The following is a 25223-nucleotide window of genomic DNA, read 5'->3' as shown; positions in this document are numbered from 1 at the left end:
CGCCTCCTCCCCTCTTGAATGATAGCAGCGAGGGGAGGAGGCGCCACCTCTGCATCGCGTCACCGGCGCTTTGCATCACCATGGCAACCTGTGACTACAGTCAGGCAAAGGAGGACGGGAAATGCCATAAATCAGCGCGGCGGGCCGTTCTAATGAAGTGTGGGCAATGTTTTCCTATTGCAGAGCCAGGCAAGGAGCCCAGCAAAGCCGGCAACATGTGGGGGACACTGCGCCCAGCAAAGCCTGCCGCAGCCGACTGAAGCATGGGGGAACATACAGCAAAGGTGGCCGAAGCCGGCCAGAACACGTGGCGGACACCAGTAGCGGCAGAGCACGTGGTGAATGATATGCAATGCCGCGTCAATTCACAGTGAGGCTGCGATTTTCATCTTATATTTGTATATTCGGTTTTGGGGGAGAAAAAGTGTGTCTTATATTCCAAAAAATACGGTAGTTAGAAAACATTTAAGACATTTCATCATAGTCTGTGATATATTTGCCATTTAGATATATTAATTATTAAGTGGGACAGTCACTTGTGCTGAATTAAGATTTCATTTTTGTTTGAATTATTTTGAAGGTAATCCGGCATATCACATAGTCAGAGATAAATGTGGGGAGGTAGGATAGAGGAATGTAGTAGAGTTTGCAATCCCAGCCAGGTGAGTATCTAGTCCAGGGCTGAACAGCCGTCAGAGCGTGCTCCATACAGTCTATGACTTTGTGAATCTTTGGACTGGTTCCATATAATGTACCTTCCAGGGCTTTGATATCTGGAAATGTGAAAGAAACAGTGTTAGCCTCTTGTAAGTAGGGCTGATCGGAACAGCTGAATTCCGATTTCGTCGAAATTTCGTGTACCGCATGCGAAAACCGAGTTTCGTGTTCCGAATTTTCGTGTTCCGAGTGCATTTCTATTGAATTAAATAGTGTTAACTTCTGCGGTTAATTGTAAAGCCCCCTTACATGCTATCATCACCAAATTTGGCATGTATGTTAAGCAGATGAGTGGGAACATGGTAAAACATTTTTTTTTGTGAAAAGAGCTTATAGTTTTTGAGCAAATCGATTTCAAAGTTTCATAAGAAAAATGTTTTTTAAACTGTGTAAAATGACACTGCTGCAGAGCAGGTTACTGCATTCCGAGTTCTGTATACATATTGTATACATTTCATGAAAACAGACAGCGTGGGGTCCCCCCTCCCAAGCCTCCTTAACCCCTTGTCCCCCATGCAGGCTGGGATAGCCAGAATGCAGAGTCCCGGCCACGTGGGGCTTCGCACCCTGAGCTATACCAGCCCGCATGGTCCATGGTATGGGGGGACTCGGGAGGAGAGGGGCGGCAAACCTCCCCCTCTCCCCCAGAGCCCTTGTCCAATCCATGGACAAGGGGCTCTTCCCCACCTCCGGTGCCCCAGGAGGAGGTGGGGATTACCGACGTCCTGGGGGGTTCATGGTGCCATCCGGGGTTCCCCTTTAACAAGCGGACCCCGGAAGCTGCCCCCTCCCCAGGAGAAATGAGTATAGGGGTACACGGTACCCCTTACCCATTTCAGCAGAGTTAAAAAAAGAAATAAAAACACGACAACGAAAAAAGTCCTTTATTGTTCTAAATTAACCAGGGATACTTACCTTGCAATAATCTCACGCCAGTAACCTCAGGAGTGGTCCCACGCCAGTATCCTCTTATGACATCCCACCTCCCTCCCACACTGATGAACTCCCACCACTGAATGGTCACAGTCAGCCTCTGCATCTGTTTAGCAGAGGCTGGGAACACGAAAATGTTGTCTTTAAAACAAGAAATTTCGGCAAACAGTGATGCAATCAAAATGGCCACTGGGAAATCCCCGATCGCTGGAGGCCACACTAGAGTGGCGAAACCAGTGATTTTTCACATAGATGGTGGGTCCAGGTGACCAGAGCAGGAGGTGCCCTAATCCCCTGGAACCACCCATTCATGTGAAATAACGCGTATTCTGACACTCTGAGGTGGCCTCCGGGGATTCCCCAGCAGCCATTTTGTTTATGACACTGTTTGCCGAAAATTCTTGTTTTAGCAAACAATTTTCATGTTTCTAGCTTATGCAATACAGATTGCAGAGGCTGTCTAAAGCCATTCATCCCCAGGAGTTCTGCAGGATCGGCAGGTGCGCGGGACCTCCTAAGAGCATAGACAGAGAGCCTTTCACCAGTAAATGCACATAAGAGTCAGCTTTTCACCAGTAAATGCACATAATGACAGACAGCGTTTCCCCAGTAAATGCACATAAGAGACAACTTTTCACCAGTTAATGCACGTAATGACAGGACTGCATTTCCCCAGTAAATGCACATAAGAGACAGACAGCATTTCCCCAGTAAATGCACATAAAAGACAACTTTTCACCAGTTCATGCACATAATGACAGACAGCATTTCCCCAGTAAATGCACATAAGATTTCCCCAGTAAATGCACATAAAAGACAACTTTTCGCCAGTTCATGCACATAATGACAGACAGCATTTCCCCAGTAAATGCACATAAGAGACAACTTTTCACCAGTAAATGCACATAATGACAGACAGCCAGTGTCCCCAGCATAGGTAACCAGGTGTATAGCTGTCCCCAGTATATGTAGCCAGGCGTATAGCTTTCCCCAGTTTATGTAGTCAGGCTGGTGGTGGTGGGCTGGGGGCCCCAGGACACCTCAATCCTGACCGGTGGTGGGCTGGAGGCCTAAGGCCTGCATGGCTGGTGCTGGTGGTCTAGGGGCCCCAGGGCAGCTCAGGCCTGGCTGGTGGTGGTGGGCTGGGGGCCCCAGGGCAGCTCAGGCCTGGCTGGTGGTGGTGGGCTGGGGGCCCCAGGGCAGCTCAGGCCTGGCTGGTGGTGGTGGGCTGGGGCCCCAGGGCAGCTCAGGCCTAGCTGGTGGTGGTGGGCTGGGTGGAAGGGCTCAGGCCTGGCTGGTGGTGGTAGGCTGGGGGCCCCCCAGGGCATCTAAGGCCTGGCTGGTGGTGGTGGGCTGGGGGCCGCAGCACAGCTCAGGCCTTGCCGGTGGTGGGGAGGCCTCAGGGCTGGTGGTGGGCGGGGTGGGTGGGTAGGCTGTACCCCCCTCTCAGAGTCAGGCCTAATTAGTAGTAGTGCCGTGCTGGCCTGGTAATTGGGCTGGCTGAAGTGGACAGGAGGACGATGACAGCCGGAACAGGACACCCACGACCACCCACCTTGAGCTGCCGTGCCGTCGGAGTTCCGAGTCCGGCTGTTGTGCGCTGCTGAGCTCTGGCTGGCTGACTCGGCTCCAGCCTTCAGTCCTGTGCGGTGTGCGCTGTCCGTGTCACTCCTGTCGGCGGCAACTAGCTGCTGCGCGGGCGGGCGAGGAGACGTGACGCCAGACGTTGTCACGTGTTGACACGCCCGCCAGTCGCCAGCACACAACGTAGTACCCTGGTGGGTGGTGACTGTCTAGTCAGCGCCAGCCCAAGCCCTCCTCCCACTCAGGCTCCGCTCATTTTGTGTAGGTCGGGTCAGAAGTTCTCTCGGCTGCGGCGGGGGGGGCTTTAATAGGGGCTAATGAGTTGCCAGCTGGGGCTGAAGCCTGGGTAAGCCCCAGTGTGGCGCCGCCACTGCGTATAAGACGACCGCCCAACTTTTCCAGTTGAAATATAGAGTTTGGGATATACTCGCCGTATAAGACTACCCCTCTTTAAAACATGCCTCCTCCATCCTCCTGGCCCACCCCTGTATACATCCTCTGCACCTCACATCAAAATTATAGTATTATAAAACATAGAACTGGCATTAATGGGTGCTGCAGTCATCTGGGGGAGGGAAAAGAGATAGGGCTGTGCTTTTTAAGAACTGGCAAAGCTTGCTATAATGCCTATAGTACATGCCTATAGTACATTGTGCCAGGCAGAGCTTTAAATTACATACCGGGTGCTGCAGCCAGGGGAAAGATCCATTTGAAAAATCTGTGTCAATTCAAACTTTCTGCAATCTCTGTAGCTTTTTGCGAGCAGTTGCTCGCATGAGTAGCAGAGCAGCTTCCTAGTTCTGGGTCACACTGGGTGTCAGGTGCTGGGTGTAAGTTCTTTTGCCAGGCAGAGCTTTAAATGAGGTACCGGGTATGCAGCCATGGCGGAAAGGTCCGTTTGCAAAATCTGTTTCAATTCAAAGTTTCCTGCAATCCCGGATAACATCTTGCGAGCAGCAGCTCGTGCGGGTAGCAGGGCAGCTTCCTGGTTCGGAGGTCACCTGATTGTGACGAATGCGCTCCACTACTCAGTGTGTTCCACCTCCGGCAATCTCTTCCAGCGTGAGCGCACACACTTTAAAGCTTTGCCTGGCACAAGAACTTACACTCGGCGCTTGACACCCGGCGTATAAGACGACACCCAACTTTCAGAAGACTTTCAGGGGTTAAAAAATCGTCTTATACGCCGGAATATACGGTAATGTAGCCATAAACATAGGTCTAACTCAGACTACAACTACCTAACTACATTCCTCTCTTTCTCTAGAATGTGTCAACTGTTTTGTTTGTTAGTATATTGGTCACATGTCCTATCATATCATAAGGGTGGGGGAATCAGTCAGGGGCTACATTTCCTATCTGAGGGTGTCATTTACGGCTGGGGATTCTTACGTATGTTACCATGGTGCAGGGATAGAGTAGTTCTCTCTAGTGATACCAAGCCTGTCTCTGATCTTATATTCCATATGGAGATTAAGTTTAGTGTTGTTTAAGAGATGGGTTAGGGAAAGGTCATTGATTGATTTCCAATTTGAGAGAATCAGATGTTTGGCACTAAAAATTAGATGACAGATGAGGTTTCTATGTTTATCAGGCAATTCACCCACGCCCACAAAGAATGAGGCCAATTTAGGAGTAAGCTTAAAACTGGGCCACATGGTGCGTCTTAGTGCCACTGAAAATATGTAGAACATTAACCACTTATGAAATTTGAGACGGATTATCTACGTCCTGCAGTACATCAGTTTCTGCCCAAGGATGTAGATAATCATCTATTGTGGCCGATGGCCGCTGCTCACTGCCGCACTCGTTACCGCGCGAATTCTCGATGCCACCTGTTGGTGGGGGATAAGTACATGGTAACACAGTCCCCATTCATTGATTAAAGTCCCCGTGTCAATGATCGCCAGCATCAATGAGATGCCTGTGATCATTGTAACTAAGGAAGTAACATTACTTCCTGTTTGCATACTAATAGTACTCTTGTAGCCAAATAGTAAAATTACATCTACATACATTTTTTTTTTAATAAAAGACTTACACATCATTTAAAATTAACCCCTTACCTCCCTCACTCTCCCATAATTACTCAAATGAAACTTTTGCATGAAAAAAAAAACCATAAATAGTTACCTTGGGGACTGAACTTTTTTTAATATATATGTCAAGAGGGTATATTACTGTTAATTTTGAAACTACAGGCTTGTAGTTAGTGATGGATGCAAAACTGAAAAAATGCACCTTTATTTCCAAATAAAATATTGGCGCCATACATTGTACTAGGGGAATATTTTAAATATTGCAATAACCGGGACAAATGGGCAAATGAAAAGTGTGTCTTTTTTATCATAGTAGCATGTATTTTAAAACTATAATGGTTAAAACCTTAGAAATCGTTTTTTTTTCCACTTTTTACCTTTAAAATGCATTTAGAGTAAAATGATTATTAGCAAAACGTACCACCCAAACAAAGCCTAATTGGTGGCAAAAAAACAAGATCTAGATCGTTTTGTTGTGATAAGTAGTAATAAAGTTATAGGCAAATAAATGGAAGGAGCACTGAAAGGTGAAAATTGCTCTGGTACAGAAGGGGAAAACCTCCCCAGTAGTGAAGTGGCTAACAGATGCCAGACTACATTTTGCAGCAGTAGTTTGAGGAGGCAAACTTGCAATTCAGAGAAAGAAGGTGCTGAGTAACTGTACAACTTCAGTTTGCTAAGCATAGTCTACCAGGACACTAGGGAATTACGCAATATTAAACAGTTATGTGTGCAGACAGCATACATAAACATATTATCAGGAGTTATGTAAACTATTTAACGTGTGTTCTGTAAATAGGGTAACTGCACCTGTACATTGCTTTTATAATGTGTTGCTGGCCAAGTCAATCATTAACCAGTTGCGAATCTAATTGGTACGTATATATACACCCCTGTGTTTACCACTAACAGATCAGGGGCGTATATATATGCACTGTTTACTTACCACTGCCAATCGCGATTCCCGCGCCGTTTCCATTGGCCATCGCCACATCCCTGTTATTCTGTGATTAGAGCATGAGAACCGTCCATTCTCAGCCCCAATAACTGTGCCGTTATGGGAGAAAGTTGCATCTCTCATTCATGTAAACAGCAGCCGGTGACCTAAGTGTAGTGCCATCTTGTGGCTAAAAAGTAAAATACACACAAGTACACACAAATATACCATAAGACACTTTTTACATTCGAACATTTATTAAATATTTATTATTTTTAACCCCTTCCACCCCTACCCCATAGTTACCAAAATAAAACTTGTAAAAAAAAAAAACAACATTAAAAAAAAAAACCTACCGTACATAAATAGTTCCCTTAGGGACTTTTTAAATACACTGTATGTATATTATGAGGATATATTATTGTTGCTTTTGTAAATAAAAGTTTATGATTATTTTTATAGTATAAATAAAACACTAATCTGAAAAAAATACACCTTTATTTCCAAATAAAATATTATCGCCATACATTACCAGGACGCAATTTTAAACGTTGTAATAACCGGGACCAATGGGCAAATAAAATGTGTCCGTTTTATCTACAATAGCACATTTTATTTTTAAACAGCAATGGCTGAAAGCTGAGACATGGTGAATTTTTGATTTTTTTTCTTCTTCTTCCCTGTTAAATGCATATATAATGAAATAATTCTTAGCAAAAAGTACTGCCCAAAGAAAGCCTAGTTTGTCCCGCAAAAATAATATATACGGTAGATCGTTTCAGTGTGATAAGTACGGTAGTCATAAAGTTATTGGCGAATGAATGGGAGGAGCGTTATGTGAAAATTGCTCTTGTCTTGAATGGGAAATAACCTGTGGTAGGGAAGTGGTTCACATGTACATTATAAAAGCAATGTATGTATTACTGTTGATTTCTGTTAGTATGCCAGTCCATGGCATTTGTGTGCTATTTAAAAAAAAATAAAAATCCTGCTGTGCCCCACTGGTTTCACTGGTGTAGGGATTACCCCTTTCTATGGATCACTCAATTGTCAATCTGCATTGATAAAGAGCAGTGTTGCTTGCAAATTTTCGCCAGTCATTTTCACATTGAAAATGATATTTTTGATTTTAAGAAATTAGCTTGTATTTTCACTTTTTTTGCTGGAAAAAAATAAATCTATATTTTACTATGATTATTCACGCAAAGCGCAAAAATGATTTTGAGCAATATGAATAGATTGTGCAGGTAAGCTTTCATACTACAGTATATGGAAGTGCTAAAAATTGGACAATCAAAATTGGATGAGTGTATGAGGCTTCAGAAATGATGGACTCTGTATAGTATATTAAGCTTAACGGGTTAAGGACGAAGTTAGTTGAAATCTGCTCCCTGTTTTGATGCTGATGTGGCTGCCAGGACCTAGATTTCAGCTCACCAAAGCCACACATTCTGGGCGCTTCCGTCGATCACTTTGCTCTCTGCCCACCGCAGCTCACTTGCTTTGCCGTCTCTATAATGGCAGAGCCCTGTGAGCAGGTCAGGAGCTGATTTCATTGGCTCCTGACCCTGTCTATAAATGTAAGCAGCTTCCGTTGGCTTACATTGATAGACACGGTCAGGTAGCAAATGAAAGCGGCTCCTGACCGGCTTACAGAGCTCTGCCATCATAGAGACTGCAGAGTGGGTGGATGAGGTTCCCGGCATGCGGCGTGGATGGCGGTTGTGGTGGATATGTTCAGTGATTCGTTGGTATTCCGCCATTTTTTGTACCAACGGTCTATGGTCCTTAAGGGGGCAGAGACCGCTGGTACTTAGGTGGTTAAACAAGAGTGCTAAGCAAAGGGGTTTTCTTTGAATTTTTAGTGTTTTAGGCTGTGTTTACGGATGGTTTTAACCCCCTGGAATACCCGAGCTGAGAGCGGTAAGTCCGAGCTCAGCTCAGACTGGCTAAACTACTGCTCCTATTGGTTGCCTAGGTCCCGCGTGCAATCAGCACTGGTCAGCGGGACTCCTGGCTTCTCTCACCGCCCGCCGGGATCTCATATACCTCCATTCTTGTTCCGGCGGACAATCTGGACCAAAAAGCAGCGGGCATTACAAAATTTTAAAGTGGACCTCATGGGCGTCCGCAGAAAGGAGGGGGGGGGAAGCGGTGCGGCGTGCGTAGCGCTCCGCGCAAAAAATTTGGGGGTATGCTGTGCGGCCGAAAAATGGGTGTGGTCATGGACCAGAATGTGGGTGTGGTCACGGGTGGAGCCAAATTTACATGAACTTAGCAGTGGTGGGACATTAGACTAGGACAGTGGTGGCGAACCTTTTGGAGGCCGAGTGCCCAAACTGCAAAAGTCACTTATCTATCACAAAGTGCCAACACGGCAATTTAAACTAAATACAAACATTTTAACTCCTACATGAACATTATGGTAAATCCAAGTTGAAAATAAACTGTAAAGATAAACAATTTCATCCATCCTACTACTGAAAAATGTATTCATCTTTTTAGAACCTCCCAGTTTTAATAAGCTAAAAAAAGTAGGTTTAATGCTATTGTCTCATATGATGATGATTCAGCTTTTCCCATAGTCTCACAGTTAGCAATCATGTGACCCCCAACAAGACAAATTCAGCAATCATGAGGCCCCCAACAAGACAAATTCAACAATCATGATCAATCAATCATGAGCAGGGATGCTCGGATAGTACTTTTTAAAATCCGAATTGATCCGAATCCGTAGCATCATGTTTTTTTTAAAGGGAAACACTATTTTATTATTTGGTGGACATAAAATTAAAGAAATTAAAGAAAAAACAAACAACAAAAAAGAAGGCTGTAAATGAACATCAGGATAGGTTCCAGACAGTGGTTGACGGTCGTGCAGCCCACATTGGGCTTGATTCACAAAGCGGTGCTAACCCAGTTAGAGACTTTAGGCGTGATAACCATTGCACCACGCTGGTGAAAAGCCAGTTTAGGCGTGATACGTTTAGGCGTGATAAGTTTAGATAAGTTTAGATTGCGCGCAAAGTTCCGCACGCAAAGCAGCGCCATTAAACTCTATGCGAAGTGCACCAGACTTTGCTAGCGCAAAACTTTTTATCAGCTGTGCACTGCGGTGCTAACCCAGTTGGTGCTATAGTTTATCACACCTAAACGTATCACACCTAAACTTTTCACGCCTAAACTTTTCACACCTAAACTTATCACACCTAAACTGAGTTTAGGGGTGATAATGGGCTTTTCACCAGCGTGCTAATAGTTTGCACCGCTTTGTGAATCAAGCCCATTGTGTCCAAAGTCCAGCCGCACAAGTGGGACATCAAAGTTTTCAGCTCAGACATCTCCAGCTCAGACATCTCCAGCTCAGACATCTCCAAAAATGTAAAACTATTGTAGTGGCGTGATAGCTCGTGGCAGCAGAAGAAATCGTTTTGTGTGGACCCTGGTGTTGATGGGTGGGTACCACAGACAGGAGCAGCAGCAGGAGGAGTAGGTTGATGCAGCTATTGTAGTGGCGTAATAGCATAGCCCCCAACCGTCCCATTTTCGTTGGGATTCTCCCGATTTTGGGGGGCTCTCCCGCTATCCCGGTATGAGCCCCCCCAAGTCCCGGGCGGCAGTCAGTGTTGACAGCCGCCCGTAACAGTAGGGGAGCAGCGCAGTGGAGAGAGAGCTGTGGGCAGCGGCGGAGAAGGGGGGCCATCTCCCCCCCTTCCCTCACCTTAGGGGGCTCTCCCTCCCTCGCTCTCTCCTCAGGAACTTAGTGCTGTGGCGTTTGGCAGCGGGCGGAACTTACCTCTGTTTCGCTCCAAGCGCCGGAAGTTCTGGTGCCGCAGCCGCTGCTCTGGTCTGGACCAGACCAGACTAGTGGCAAATCATCCCGCGCCTGCGACGAGACCAGAGGGAGTCACTCAGATAAGTTCCGCCCGCTGCCAAACGCCACAGCACTTAGTTCCGGAATCCGGAGGAGAGAGCGAGGGAGGGAGAGCACCCTAAGGTGAGGGAAGGGGGGGGGGGGGGGGGAGGAGATGGCCCCCCTTCTCCGCCGCTGCCCACAGCTCTCCCTCCACTGCGCTGCTCTTCTCCTGCTGGGAGGGACACCTGGCTACCTATTCTGGGGACATATACCTGTGGCTACATATACTGGGGACATATACCTGTGGCTACATATACTGGGCACATATACACTTGCCTACATATACAGGGCACATATACACCTGGCTACATATACTGGGGACATATACCCCTGGCTACATATACTGGGGACATATACCCCTGGCTACATATACTGGGACATATACCCCCTGACTAAATATACTGGGACATATACCCCCTGAATACATATACTGGGAACATATACCACCTGGCTACATATACTGGGAACATATACCCCCTGACTACATATACTGGGCACATATACCCCTGGCTACATATACTGGGACATATACCCCCTGACTACATCCAAGGTTTCGCAGGGGGGCCTGGTGATGTCTAGTTACGCCCCTGGTGGGTACCACAGGAACAGCAGCAGGATGAGTAGGTTGATGCACCCTGGCGGTGGGAGCAGCACAGGCAGCAGGAGACAGGTGGAGGAGAAGAAGTGTAACGTCTGGCAGGCAGCATAGATAGTTCACCATGGCACCTAGTTTGTTGGTACCACGGCACAGTTAAAAAATTAGGAGAGGTTCCAGGAAGCGGTCGTGCTGCCGCAGTTGGGGCCTCCTCACAACTCGGACAGCACAGAAACCTCCAAAAAAATTACACAGCAATTGTGTTTAGATAGTTCACCATGGCACTTGGAGGTACCACGACACAGTTAAAAAATTAGAAGAGGTTCCAGGAAGCGGTCGTACTGCCGCAGTTGGGGCCTCCCCACAACTCGGACAGCACAGACACCTCTAAAAAAATTACACAGCAATTGTGTTTACCATGGCACCTAGTGTGTTGGTACCACGGCTGTCAAAATTTTTTGAACCAGGCTTATGCGGAGCCTGGAGTTTGTGGTGGTAAACGGTGGTAAGGCAGGCATAGTGTGATTTCCAGCCGCCTCATTTTCCCCTCTTACCAACAACAGGGGCCAGGAATTCACCAACCACCCAAGCCTGGTTTATTTTCAGAAACGTCAGTCTGTCCACGGACTGGGCGGACAGACTAGAGCGCTTCTCGGTTACCACGCCACCGGCCGCACTGAAGCACCTTTCAGACAGCACGCTGGAAGGGGGGCAAGCAAGGACGTCCAGGGCGTACTGCGCCAGCTCGCTCCAAATATCAAGGTGCTTGACCCAGTAATCCAAGGGGTCCCCAGTGGGGTCGCTCTCAAGGCCGCTGTAGGACCCCATATAGTCTGCCACCATCTGGGTCAGGCGCTGGTTCTGGCTTTGAGAGCCAAATGCTGCTGCAGGCACCTCCTCAGTCGGCAGCTGTACCAGCGTGGCGTACAGCGCCTTTGTGAAAGACAGCAGGTTTGATGGGCACCTGCTGCTGATGGACGCAGGCACCTGCTGCTGTGCTGGCTGAACTGTGACAGTAGGGCGGGGGAGTCTGGGGCAAGGCTTCCTCCAAGTGCCAAACCAGGGACCGCTGCAACTCCCTCATTTGGTGCACAGGGTCTCCTCCTGCTGCAGGAAGGAACTAATGCAGCTTCCCCTTCGGCCGTGGGTCCAGCATCAGGGTGATCCACATGTCCTCCCGACCACGCATCTGTTTGACCCTTGGGTCCCTGCGCAGGCACTGCAACATGTGCGCTGCCAAGGGGAAGAGGGCTGCCATATCTGCTGGCACATGATCTTCATAAGTGCTGTCCTCCTCCTCTGATTCCTCAGCCTCCCCCTGCTCTCTCCACCCCCGCACCACTGCAGCTGCACTCGGCTGTGCGTCCTCATCCTCAAGGTCAGGGACCTCCAACTCCAAGTCCTCAACCTCATCCTCCTCCTCCTCCCCCTGCCGCACAGAGGTGTACTGTGCAGGTGGCTGCTGCTCCTGCTGGATAAAGTCTTTCTCTCCCACTTCCATCAGACCATCCAGGGCCTTGTGCAGCATGCACTCCATGGTCACCCACTCACAAACTGACGCACGGTCCCGGCTGACCATGTTGGTGGCCTCTAGGAAGGGTGCCAGGACCAAGCACACCAGCTGCATTTTTCTCCAATCAGCACTGCGTATGATCTCCAGGAGGTGGCTGGTGCTGGTCCCGAACACGGTGGCATCGGCAGTGGCTTTGGTCAAGTAATGGTTGACAGCCTGCCTCTGCTCAACCAGACGCTCCAACATGGCCAGGGTGGAATTCCACCTTGTTGGAACGTCTATGATCAGACGGTGTCATGGCATGTTCAGCTCTTTCTGTACGGCTTCCATGGCCGCTGAGGCACCGCCCGAGCGGCGGAAATAACCCACCGTTTTCCTCTCCCCTTTCCGACCCTTCTGGCTGTCACCCGCCTCCTGGGTGTTCAGTCCATCTGCAGGGACCCCCTGTCTCTCAGAGGGACCTCTCTGCAAACCAGTCAGTGACTCATCCTCTAGGAGTCCTTTGACTGCAGTAGAGTCTGACTCTCCTGGGTTAGAGTCACCTGCTCCTCAGGTGATTCTACTCATTACTGTTGCACCAAACACTTACACGTTTTCAGGTGTCCAGAGGTTAGCTATACTTGTATTATCGGTGATTCTGCAGATCATCAATAATCAGGTATATATCTGTATTGTTGTTGATACTGCAGATCACCAATAATCAGATTCTCTCTGTGTGCTGACACCGATCGTTACACCTGGGCACTTTGACACAAATCTTTGCACAACCAGATTCAGTACATGTGCCATGCAGGGTACATGTGTCAGCTTTCCCAAATTCAACGCGGAAATGAGATTGCTGCCGTTGTCACACACCACGTTTCCGATCTCCAGCTGGTGCGGGGTCAGCCATTGCTCCACCTCTTTGTTAAGAGCAGCCTGGAGAGCTGGTCCCATGTCTAAAATGTAGGAAGTAGAGGAAGTGTGCCGCTGCCGCCCGGTCCGCCGCTCATTTATGGAGCCAGAGCGAGTAAGGGGGAGCCCGAAGGTGAGGGAAGGGGGGGAGATGTCCCCCCTTCTCCGCCGCTGTGCAGAAATGCTCCCCCTTCACTGCGCTGAGTCGGGTGGGTGGGGGTAGGGATTACCGAGGGGCGCCGGTGCCACCACTGATTCGGCCGAGGGGCAGTGGGCTACCAGGGGGAGGCAGCTGCCCCATTTTGCCATACATGCGGATGCCCATGGTGGACCTGAACTTTTGCCCAGGGCTGAAGGAAACCAGAGTGATACACCATGTATATATGTAGAGAGCAGGGATGGTCGTAGGCAGCCAACTTCGCTACGCTGGAACTACGCGTATTTTTACGCAAATACGCTTCGCAATCTACGGCTCCGAAATCAGCCACTTCGCTACGTTAGCATACCGTAGACTACGCATTAAAATCCGCAAGCTTCACGTATTGCGTAGCGTAGTTGATGCGACCGCTTATGCCCTTATGCGGAAAAATTTCCGCAATAATCTGCTAACCATGCGCATACACAAACTAATTTAAGCATACATTCCAACATCCAATGCGGAATTGTATGCGTATAAAGAGCAATAAAATTTCTGCGCATGCGCAATGACCCATATAAATGCAGTTACCGCACGCGTAGTTGACTTCGCAATACATACGTCAACTACGCGTAGCGGGTGAAGCTACGCATAGCGGGACTACGACTACGCGGAAATGCGTAAGTGTAGTTCTTAAACTTCGCCTACGACCTACGATGCGTAGTTGCGTACTACGATGCGTAGATTCGTGCTGGCGTAGTTTACGAGCAACCCTGGTAGAGAGTTTAGCCTGTCTAATTCCCCATCTGGACCTCGATCTGCACAGGACAGAAGGAAACATAGAGAAATGCAGCCTGTATTATGTCAAGAGTTTAGCCTGTCTGATCCCCCCCCCCCCATCTGGACCTAATCTGCTGCAACGGACAGAAGATAAATAGAGAGAAATGCCGCTGCCTGCATGTATATAGATAGTTTAGCCTGTCTGTTCCCCCCTATCTGGACCCCGATCTGCTGCGCAGGACAGAAGGTAAACACAGAGAAATGCTGTCTGCATGTATATAGAGAGTTTAGCCTATCTAATGCCTCCTTATGTGTCACCTGACTGCCAAGGCAGAGATGATAGATAAGCTCCTTTGAAAGCACAGGATGTTAACAATATAGCCATTTGGTTCCCAACTGCTTCTGAGCTAAGTGCTTCTGCCTTACTGTTACCAATTTTTGCCTGGATTTTGACTACTCCAGTCTCTGCCTGCCTTCTGCACCGCCCTCTGTCTGGGTTTTGTCTACTCTCTGCTGGCCGCCTGTACCGACCTCTACCTTGATTTTGTCTACTCTCTGTCTGCCGCCTGTACCGACCTCTACCTGGATTTTGACTACTCACTGTCTGCCGCCTAAGACTGATAGCAAAGGGAATGAAGTCTGAATGGAATCATGCTTCTACTTCCTTGATTGTGATGTCGCTCTCTGTGCCATTCCCTGTTTCAAAATATACCACACATGGAAGGTGTATTACAGTATTAGGTATATATGTACATACTGTATAATAATCTGCTGCCTTATTTGTACAGTTTCACTATTTCTTAAGTTTGTTTATACATTTAATTATTTCAACTATTTTATGTTGCAGTCTTTTATTTATACACAGGATGTCTACCAGGCCTTTATTCTGATATATTTTGGTGATTTAAGACTTAGGGCTCGTTTCCACTATCGCGAATCTGCATGCGTCCAACGCATGCAGATTCGCACATGTAATGCAAGTGGATGGGCCTGTTTCCACTGTAGCGTTGTTGAGGTGCGTTTTTTTCAGCGGTAAAAAAACGCACAAAAGAGCCAACAAATTCGCCTGCGAGTGGAATGCATGCGAATCGCCGCTAATGTATTTAATAGTAAAAACGCATGCGTTTGTTACATGCGTTTTTACCCGCGATTTCGCGTGCGATTTCGCACCTTTTTCAATTTTATTTTGCCCTGGCAGTGTCATGGTTAATTTCGCATGGCACCCTGCCATGCGAAATCGCACGCGAAATCGCGGGTAAAAACGCATGCGGAAACGCATCCGCATGCGTTTTTACAAGCGTCGGAATGCCGGCGAAATCGCGTCGCAACAGTGGAAACAAGCCCTTAAGAATTGGAGGCCTGAAATTCTTGAAACTGCTTTTTAGACCCATAAATCCAGGCAGAATTGCACTGCCAGGGAGGAGAAAGCCCAACTTGAGACAAATGTTATCCTAGTAATCCTGAGTAGGCACCCAGTGGCACAGCATACTTTAACCTCCTTGCCGGTTATCCCGAGCTCAGCTCGGGGTAACCTGCGCAGGAGGATATCTCAGGCCCCGCTGGGCCGATTTGCATAATTTTTTTTTCCCTACACGCAGCTAGCACTTTGCTAGCTGCGTGTAGGTCGCGATCGCCGCCACTCGCCGCCGATTCGCCGCTACCCGCCGCGCCGAGCCGCCCCCCCCGCCCCAGACCCCTGCGCAGCCTGGCCAATCAGTGCCAGGCAGTGCTAAGGGGCGGATCGGAGTTCCCTCTGACGTCACGACGTCTATGACGTCGGTGACGTCATCCCGCCCGGTCGCCATGGCGACCGGGGAAGCCCTGCAGGAAATCCCGTTCTCAACGGGATTCCCTGCATACTCTGATCGCCGAAGGCGATCGGAGTGGGTGGGGGGATGCCGCCGCTTAGCGGCTATCATGTAGCGAGCCCTGGGCTCGCTACATGATTTAAAAAAAAAAATTTTAAAAAAGTGCGGCGCTGCCTCCTTGCCGGATTTTTTAGACCGGCAAGGAGGTTAAAGGACAACTGAAGTGAGAGGGGTATTTATTTCCTTTTAAACAATACCAGTTGCCTGGCAATCCTGCTGATATTTTTGGCTGCACTAGTGGCGGAATCACACCAGAAACAAGCATGCAGCTAATCTTGTCAGGTATGACAATAATGTCAGAAACACCTGATCTGTGTATGCTTGTTCAGGGTCTGTGGCTAAACGTATTAGAGGCAGAGAGAGGATCAGCAGGATAGCCAGGCAACTGGTATTGCTTAAAATGACATAAATATGACAGCCTCCATATCACTCTTGTTACAGTTGTCCTTTAATTTGTGCATAAAAAGCGCAAAGCGCTATCGCAATCGCCAGCGATTTGTGATAGTGCTTTGCAAACGATTTTGGGAGTGATTTCCCTGCTCCTATACAACTTATTGGAATGGAAACGCTCCCAAAATGCCGCATGTCCTCCAATTGCGATTTCCCTAATCATCGCTAGCAATTTAAAGCGCCCCCTAAACACTCAAAGAAACCTCTAGTGGGTTCCAGCCAGAGCCTGGACAAGGTCCTCCAGTGCGTACGAGAGATAACGGCGCTGGAGACTTGGGCACAGGACACAGCCGGTATATGGCTGATCCTGCTACAGCACAAGTCCAGGCCGTGTTAATTACTATTCCCCCTCCAGGCCGACATGGATAGTGGGGGAATGAAATAATTCAGCTTCCAGCAATTGCTGGAAGCCGAATTATTGTTTTAAAAGCAACTTCAGCTCCGTCTTCTGACAGCGCTGAAGTTACTCCCTGTGCCTGCTATAGCAGTAGTTCCTATTACGGCCTGTGATGGCGCCGGCTGCGCCCAAGTCTCCTGCGCTGCTGCGCCCAAGTCTTCAGCGCTGGATTTAGCGTGTTCGCCTCCAGCACCCAAGACTGAGACACCAAAGTGTACCCCTCCATCCATCCCACCACAGCTGTCACACACTGATTGTATTAGACTCATGCTTCATACACACTTGAGATAAAAGTCTTTGGAAAATGAAAGATCACAGACCAATTTTACCCCCTTCCATGTAGTATGAGAGCCATACTCTACACAGTCTATTCTATGGAGCTGAACTCCCCATCAGATAAAATCTTTGCAAGATGCTGCACACAAAGATGCCCGTACACACTTAAAAGATCATTATCTGCAAAAGATCTGTTCCTGCAAAAGATCCATTCCTGCAAAATGCATTCATAGTCTATGAGATCTGCAGATCCTCATACACACTTGGTTTAACAGACAATTATCTGCAGATCATCTGCAGATCAGATCCACCAGGATGGATCTTCAGATCTGCAGATTATTGCCAGATATGCAGATGAAGTCTGTTAAACGAAGTGTGTATGAGGATCTGCAGATCTCATAGACTATGAATGCATTTTGCAGGAATGGATTTTTTGCAGGAACAGATCTTTTGCAGATAATGATCTTTTGAATGTCTACAGCATCTGTGTGTGCAGCATCTTGCAAAGATTTTATCTGATGGGGAGTGCAGCTCCACAGAATAGACTGTGTAGAGTATGGCTCTCATACTACATGGAAGGGGGTAAAATTGGTCTGTGATCTTTCATTTTCCAAAGACTTTTATCTCAAGTGTGTATGAAGCATAAGTGTTGCCCCATGGCCTCCAACACCTTAATCTCTAGTTATCTGGCTTGCAGTCACTGCCATGTATCCCCATTTCTTATTTCTCTCTGCTTCAAACACAATAGAGGAATGATAGCTGGGTGAGTTATGCGCCCCCTCCTACACTGCGCCCTGAGGCTGGAGCCTCTCCTGCCTCTGCCTCGGCCTGGCCCTAGTTCCAGCCGTTAAATAGGTTGAAAATAAATTGCTTATAATGTGCTGGGTCAGGAGCACCTTACCAGACATATCCTAAAACAGAGGCTTCCACCCCTGTAGGTTGCAGTTTTCTCAATGTTCAGTCTGTGCACCACCCACTTCCAGACTGATGACACTGAGCCAACAAGTATAGTTCCTCACACAAATCTTGATCTTACCCTTCTACTCTGTTTCAGGTCATATGACCAAATGGACAGTTTGGGCATTCATCATACTAAAACAAAAATATATGAAATACATGTAATTGTTTCAGCTTACATTGCTTGCAGAAGTCTTTTCCATAGCCCGCTTTAGTCTTTTCAGGTAATTTTTCCCACCGTAGCGTTGTTTTTTTCATAAAAGCATCCAGATGATGTCTGGGGTGTGTTCTGAAACCCCCTGGTTCTATGATTGAAATCTTTACACCAAATTCATGCATGTCCCTTCTGCAGAAAAGCAACAAGATGAGTGTTAAAATGTTTATTAGGCCCCATTCACACTAGAATGTTTAAAAGCGCTAGCGTAATGAAACCCTATGGGCCCGTTCTTACTTGGCCGATTTGCGCTAATCCCAGCAAATCGTCCCAAAACGGGCAAAAACGCGAAACGCAAACACGTCGCCTGCACCATTTTCAGGTGATTTCCCGGCGATCGCGTTTCAGTGCTATAGAAGCACTAAACGCGATCGCGGCAAAATCGCTACTGTGTTCAGTGATTTGTTTGCGTGAAATCACAGAAAAAATCACTTCTGCAAAACGCTGGCAAAAACCGCTGGCGTTTTGCATTTTGTAAGTGTGAATGGGGCCTCAGAAAGTATAACCATGTGGGCCCATTTCCACTAGAGCGAATCTACATTCGTTTACTGCATGCAGATTCGCATAACTAAAATAAATCAATGGGTCTGTTTCCACTTGTCAGAAATTCTGTGCAGTGACCTGTGCAGAAAAAATATGCACAGCAGAGCCATCAGAATTCACACACCGCAAGGCTAGTGTGCGATTCACCTGTAATGTATTTAATAGGAAATTCACCTGCGTTTTCGCTATGCGAATTCTCCATGCGAATTTTCTCATGTTTTTGCTTAAAATCAATGTAAAAGCACACAGGCACTGACACGGCTGAATACCCATACTTACAAACATATGCAAATTTTAACGCATTTTCACGTAAAAATTTGGAAACAAACGTGTACGAATTTGCATTTACATTCATTTTTGCGTTATCCGCAACGTAATCGCACCGCACTAGTAGAAACGCAGCCCTTATTTCTTAAAACTTCAACTTGCAAATCAAAAATAAGTAAACATGATGGAAAATGTAACCACTGTTTTTCTTAATTCTAAAATGCTGAAGAAAATTTAGCTTATTTTGCGATTTAGCGTAAAAAGAAAAACATGACCTTAAAAATGGCAATATTCTTTTTGCATTAATTTTTGCCATAATAATGTTAAATTTGATTTTCAAGCAAAAATTCGTTTTTGTCATTTTTGCGCTTTTTGCAAATTTTCGTGGTAAAAATATACATTTTTTTGCAGAACAAATTGTCACGGTAAAAATATTGTTTTTCTGCTTTTCATGGTAAAAATATAGATTTTTTTTGGTAAAAATATTGATTTTTGTGCATTTTCACAAAACCGCGAAAATACAAGCCTATTTTTAATGAAAATTTCTTAAAATTGAAAATAGCATTTTTGAAGTGAAAATTACTGTGGCAAAAATTTGCAAGTAAATTAAAATCCTCTGCCCATGATGTATCGAAATGTAATGTTTAATTTGTGGTCCTGTAACTATGAATCAGTAACCTAGGCCCTACTTGAGGCCTGATTCAACTGCAGAGTGCAGATGTTAAATAACTCTCTGCAAGGAAGTTTCCCATAAGCCCTGCATTGCACATGCCAGTTTAGTTCATGCTATTAAAGTGAACCTCCGGACTAAAAATCTACTTTGTTTTTCTTACCAAAGCATCATTTTTAGCTGCATTTTTATCTAACCTCCACCCATCAAATAAAAAAAGCCTGGTCTTTTTTCCCCTGATGCTGTGCAGAGGTTATTTCCTATGTTGTTATTCACATTGCCTAGCAACTGGGAGAGGTGCTCAGGACACAGGACAGTTGGAACTGTGTCTCATGCTCCCTGTCACCTCCTTTCAACCAAAAATATGGCTGCCATCATGAAATCAAACATTTGCCTGTTCTTTTAAAACAGTGTGGGTAAGAGATTATATTACCTATCCATTTCAATTAACATAACTAGTATGTTTGTTTAGGCTGGAGTTCCTCTTTAATGTGAGATTTCCAAATGAACTGGTACTCTGGTACTCTACATTAAATTATTGAACTAAAGCACTGGTGTAGAACTGCCATTGTTTTTCTTCAGCTTCACATATAGCCTCGCAACTTCTGTATTAGTTTGTTTATAGTTAAAAAAAATAAAATAAAATAAAAAATTGTATGTATTATTGTTACTCCTCTCAGTGTCCTTTAATCCCTTCACCCCAATGCATGCTGGTATGGCTTAAATGGTTGGTGTTCAATTCCAGTTCATTTGAAGTGGAAGGAGAAAGGAACACTTTGCAAGAGGGGAGCAGATATTTTTCACCCCACTTGCAAGACCCAATTGTCTATGTCAAGGAGAAGGGGGTTCATCTCCACCTCAGGGCTAGTGTTGGGCGAACAGTGTTCGCCACTGTTCGGGTTCTGCAGAACATCACCCTGTTCGGGTGATGTTCGAGTTCGGCCGAACACCTGACGGTGCTCGGCCAAACCGTTCGGCCACATGGCCGAACTAAGAGCGCATGGCCGAACGTTCCCCGAACGTTCGGCTAGCGCTGTGATTGGCCGAACGGGTCACGTGGTTCGGGCCCGAACGCGCTCTGATTGGCCGAACGGTCACATGGTTCGGGTAAATAAATACCCGAACCACGTCATATCTCCGCCATTTGTCTGTGGGTTTAGCTTTGGGTAGGCAGGCAGGGTAGTTCGCTCTCCAGCCACGCTAGCCAGGGTCCCCCCCAGTCATTGTGTGTCGCTGCTGGGAACAGTAGTACACCGCTCGCTCAGCCACACTATATATAGCATTGTTTACTGCCACTGTGTACCTCGCTCAGCCACGCTATATATATAGCATTGTGTTTTCTGACACTCTGTGTACACAGCTTAGCCTGACTAATATAGCATTGTGTGTACTGCCACTGTGCACCTCGCTCAGCCACGCTATATATAGCATTGTGTGTACTGCCACTGTGCACCTCGCTCAGCCACGCTATATATAGCATTGTGTGTACTGCCACTGTGCACCTCGCTCAGCCACGCTATATATATAGCATTGTGTTTTCTGACACTCTGTGTACACGGCTTAGCCTGACTAATATAGCATTGTGTGTACTGCCACTGTGCACCTCGCTCAGCCACGCTATATATAGCATTGTGTGTACTGCCACTGTGCACCTCGCTCAGCCACGCTATATATAGCATTGTGTGTACTGCCACTGTGCACCTCGCTCAGCCACGCTATATATAGCATTGTGTGTACTGCCACTGTGCACCTCGCTCAGCCACGCTATATATATAGCATTGTGTTTTCTGACACTCTGTGTACACGGCTTAGCCTGACTAATATAGCATTGTGTGTACTGCCACTGTGCACCTCGCTCAGCCACGCTATATATAGCATTGTGTGTACTGCCACTGTGCACCTCGCTCAGCCACGCTATATATATAGCATTGTGTTTTCTGACACTCTGTGTACACGGCTTAGCCTGACTAATATAGCATTGTGTGTACTGCCACTGTGCACCTCGCTCAGCCACGCTATATATAGCATTGTGTGTACTGCCACTGTGCACCTCGCTCAGCCACGCTATATATAGCATTGTGTGTACTGCCACTGTGCACCTCGCTCAGCCACGCTATATATAGCATTGTGTGTACTGCCACTGTGCACCTCGCTCAGCCACGCTATATATAGCATTGTGTTTTCTGACACTCTGTGTACACGGCTTAGCCTGACTAATATAGCATTGTGTGTACTGCCACTGTGCACCTCACTCAGCCACGCTATATAAAGCATTGTGTTTTCTGACACTCTGTGTACACGGCTTAGCCTGGCTCTATAGCATTGTATGTACTGCCACTGTGCACCTCGCTCAGCCACGCTATATATAGCATTGTGTTTACTGCCACTCTGTGTACACCGCTCAGCCAGACTATATACCGTTGTTTACTGACACTCTGTGTACACCGCTCAGCCAGACTATATACCATTGTTTACTGACACTCTGTGTACACGGCTCAGCCTGACTATAAAGCATTGTGTGTACTGCCACTGTGCACCTCGCTCAGCCACGCTATATATAGCATTGTGTTTTCTGACACTCTATGTACACGGCTTAGCCTGACTATATAGCATTGTGTGTACTGCCACTGTGCACCTCGCTCAGCCACGCTATATATAGCATTGTGTTTACTGCCACTCTGTGTACACCGCTCAGCCAGACTATATACCGTTGTTTACTGACACTCTGTGTACACCGCTCAGCCAGACTATATACCATTGTTTACTGACACTCTGTGTACACGGCTTAGCCTGACTAATATAGCATTGTGTGTACTGCCACTGTGCACCTCGCTCAGCCACGCTATATATAGCATTGTGTTTTCTGACATTCTGTGTACACGGCTTAGCCAGACTATATAGCATTGTGTGTACTGCCACTCTGTGTACACCGCTCAGCCAGACTATATAGCATTGTGTTTACTTCCACTCTGTGTCTGCTGGGCCTGGGAACAGTAGTACACCGCTCACCCGCCACTGTATAGCATTGTGCTCTGTGTCGCTGCTGGGAATAGTGGTACTGTATAGCATTTCTGTACTGCCACTGTACTGCTGCCAGTCAGCGTGTACTGTAAGGATAAGTGAAATGAGGAAGAAATCCGGTGAAAGAGGAAGGGGCAAGGGAAGAGGTGTTTCCCCTGACGGTTCACGTACAGGCCACAGGGGAGCACCCAAGAAAACCCACTCAATACCGCCCATGTTGTCCAGGACAACAACCCTCACAAATCCAAAAGAACAGGACCAGATAATTACTTGGATGACCTCTCAAGCGTCCAGCAGTGGGTTAAGCAGCACCAGCACATCACGCACGAGGTCCGAGTCCTCAGCCAGTTACAAGGAGCCAGTGGGCACAAAGCTGACACAACCGGCAGCGACACCACGCACACAACTGCCAGATAACCAGTCCTATGAATTACCTCAGGACACAATGGGGTATTCGCAGGAGCTATTCCCAGCCCAACAAACTTCCACCTATGAAAGGTCAATGGAGGAACAGCCAGAAATGTTGTGCCCGGATTCACAACCATTAACTGTGGGAAATGCACCGCGCACTGAAATACAAGGCGAGTCCGAGGAGGACTCGGAAACCCAAATCCCAGAGCAAGTTGGGCAGGAGGGGTTGCAATTGCAGGAGGTCGGCCGACAAGATCTGGAAGACGACGTTGGAGTGAGCTGCGCAGAGGTTGTTCTGGGGAGCTCTACTCCACGGCGGCGGCCCCCCACAATGACATATGACGAGTTTGAGGAGATGGAAGAGGAGGGTATGGACAATGTGGACAGAGACCCAGATTTTATTTGTGAACGAGAACATCGCCGTCGTAGCAGCAGCACAGATGAGTCTGTTGAAGAACCCACTGCTGCACGAGTTCGCCTTGTGCCACAAGGTAGGCGGCGCGCAATTTCAGGCACCACAAGCGTGGAAGTTAGAGTGAGAGGCAAAAGAGGAGGAAACAGAAATCGCCAGCAAGGAGGCAGGTGCTCCAAAGTCTGGGCTTTCTTTGAAGACTGCACTGAGGATGTTACCATGGCGATTTGCAAGGTGTGCAAGACTCGCCTGAGCAGGGGGAAAAGTATTAACAACCTCTCCACCACCAGCATGAGCCGCCACATGCTATCCAAACATCCCACTCTGTGGGCAAACGCGGCAGGACAGGGTACCAGCAACACTGCCTCCCTTGGGTTCACCAGACTCACCACCAGACCCGCCTCAGCAGCAGCAGTAGCCCAGCCATTGCGTGGTTCACAACATTCACAAACATCAGACGACTCTGACACTGTCACTTTCCGGAGTAGTGCTCTTGAGGTCTCCCAGTGTTCATCAAACACAACAACCAACAGCCCTTCCGTGTGCAGCGCTACGGTTCAGTTGTCTGTGTCGGAGATGTTTGAGCGCAAGAGGAAATTGCCAGCAAATGACCCCCGGGCCGTGGCAGTAACAGCCAGCATAGCCAAGCTTCTGGCCTGCGAAATGCTGCCATATCGAGTGGTGGAGACAAACAGCTTCAAGGGCATGATGTCAGTGGCCATCCCACGTTACGTGGTTCCCAGCCGCTACCACTTTGCGCGCTCTGCAGTGCCTGAGTTGCATGAGCACGTGGTCAGCAAAATAACCCGAAGCTTGAAGAATGCCGTTGCCTGCAAGGTTCACCTCACCACTGACACTTGGACGAGTGCGTTCGGCCAGGGTCGATACATCTCCCTTACCGCGCACTGGGTGAACCTTGTGGAGCCTGGCAGCGATTCCTCACCTGCTACGGCGCGGGTGTTGCCCACGCCGCAAACAGCTGCACCGCCGTCCCTCCCACTGGATAACAACAGCAGCACCTACCTCTCTGACTCCTTCTCCTCCAACGCATCTCAAAGCTGTACCTCATCCGGAAACGCTAACCCAGCAGCAGTAGGATCGTGGAAGCAGTGCAGCACAGCTGTTGGCATGCGTCAGCAAGCGTTGCTGAAGCTGATCTGCCTTGGGGATAAGCAGCACACAGGGGAGGAAATTTGGAAGGGAATAAAGGAACAGACGGATTTGTGGCTGGCACCGCTGGACTTGAAACCGGGCATGGTTGTGTGTGATAATGGGAGTAATCTCATTCGCGCTTTAAGGTTGGCTAAGCTGACACACATCCCTTGCCTGGCGCACGTGATGAACCTAGTAGTTCAGCGGTTCCTGAGGACATACCCAGGCGTGGCCGATCTTCTGTTGAAGGTGCGTCGAGTGGCCAAACATTGTAGAAATTCCAGTACTGCTTCGGGGGCACTCGCCAAGATGCAGGAGCGCTTCAATCTCCCCCACCATCGCTTGCTGTGTGATGTCCCTACGCGCTGGAATTCTACGCTGCACATGCTAGCACGCTTTTGTGAGCAGAAGAGTGCAGTGGTCCAGTACATGACGGCGCAGTACCGAGGCGCATCCGGACAGCTGCCAAGCTTCTGTGGATCCGATTGGGCCAACATGTTGGACCTCTGCCAAGTCCTCCAAAATTTTGAGCAATCCACGT

At 47.7% G+C, this 25223-nt stretch overlaps 1 protein-coding gene across 1 annotated transcript in view; it reads right to left on the bottom strand.

The window, feature by feature from the left end:
• Positions 1 to 458: 458 nt before the first annotated feature.
• LOC137545828 (retinol dehydrogenase 7-like) overlaps positions 459 to 25223 on the bottom strand; it is a 60507-nt gene continuing 35742 nt past the window's right edge. The window contains exons 4-5 of the mRNA XM_068267505.1: positions 18172 to 18338; positions 459 to 773 (exon numbers count right to left, since the gene is read on the bottom strand). Coding sequence (XP_068123606.1) covers positions 547 to 773; positions 18172 to 18338 — 394 coding nt within the window. The 3' untranslated portion in view covers positions 459 to 546. The remainder of the gene's footprint in view (positions 774 to 18171; positions 18339 to 25223) is intronic.

This window comes from Hyperolius riggenbachi, chromosome 2, assembly GCF_040937935.1.
Source record: "Hyperolius riggenbachi isolate aHypRig1 chromosome 2, aHypRig1.pri, whole genome shotgun sequence".
Taxonomy (NCBI): Eukaryota; Metazoa; Chordata; class Amphibia; order Anura; family Hyperoliidae; genus Hyperolius; species Hyperolius riggenbachi.
Note: the sequence above shows the minus strand (reverse complement) of the source record. Positions and strands in the feature narration are given on the sequence as shown.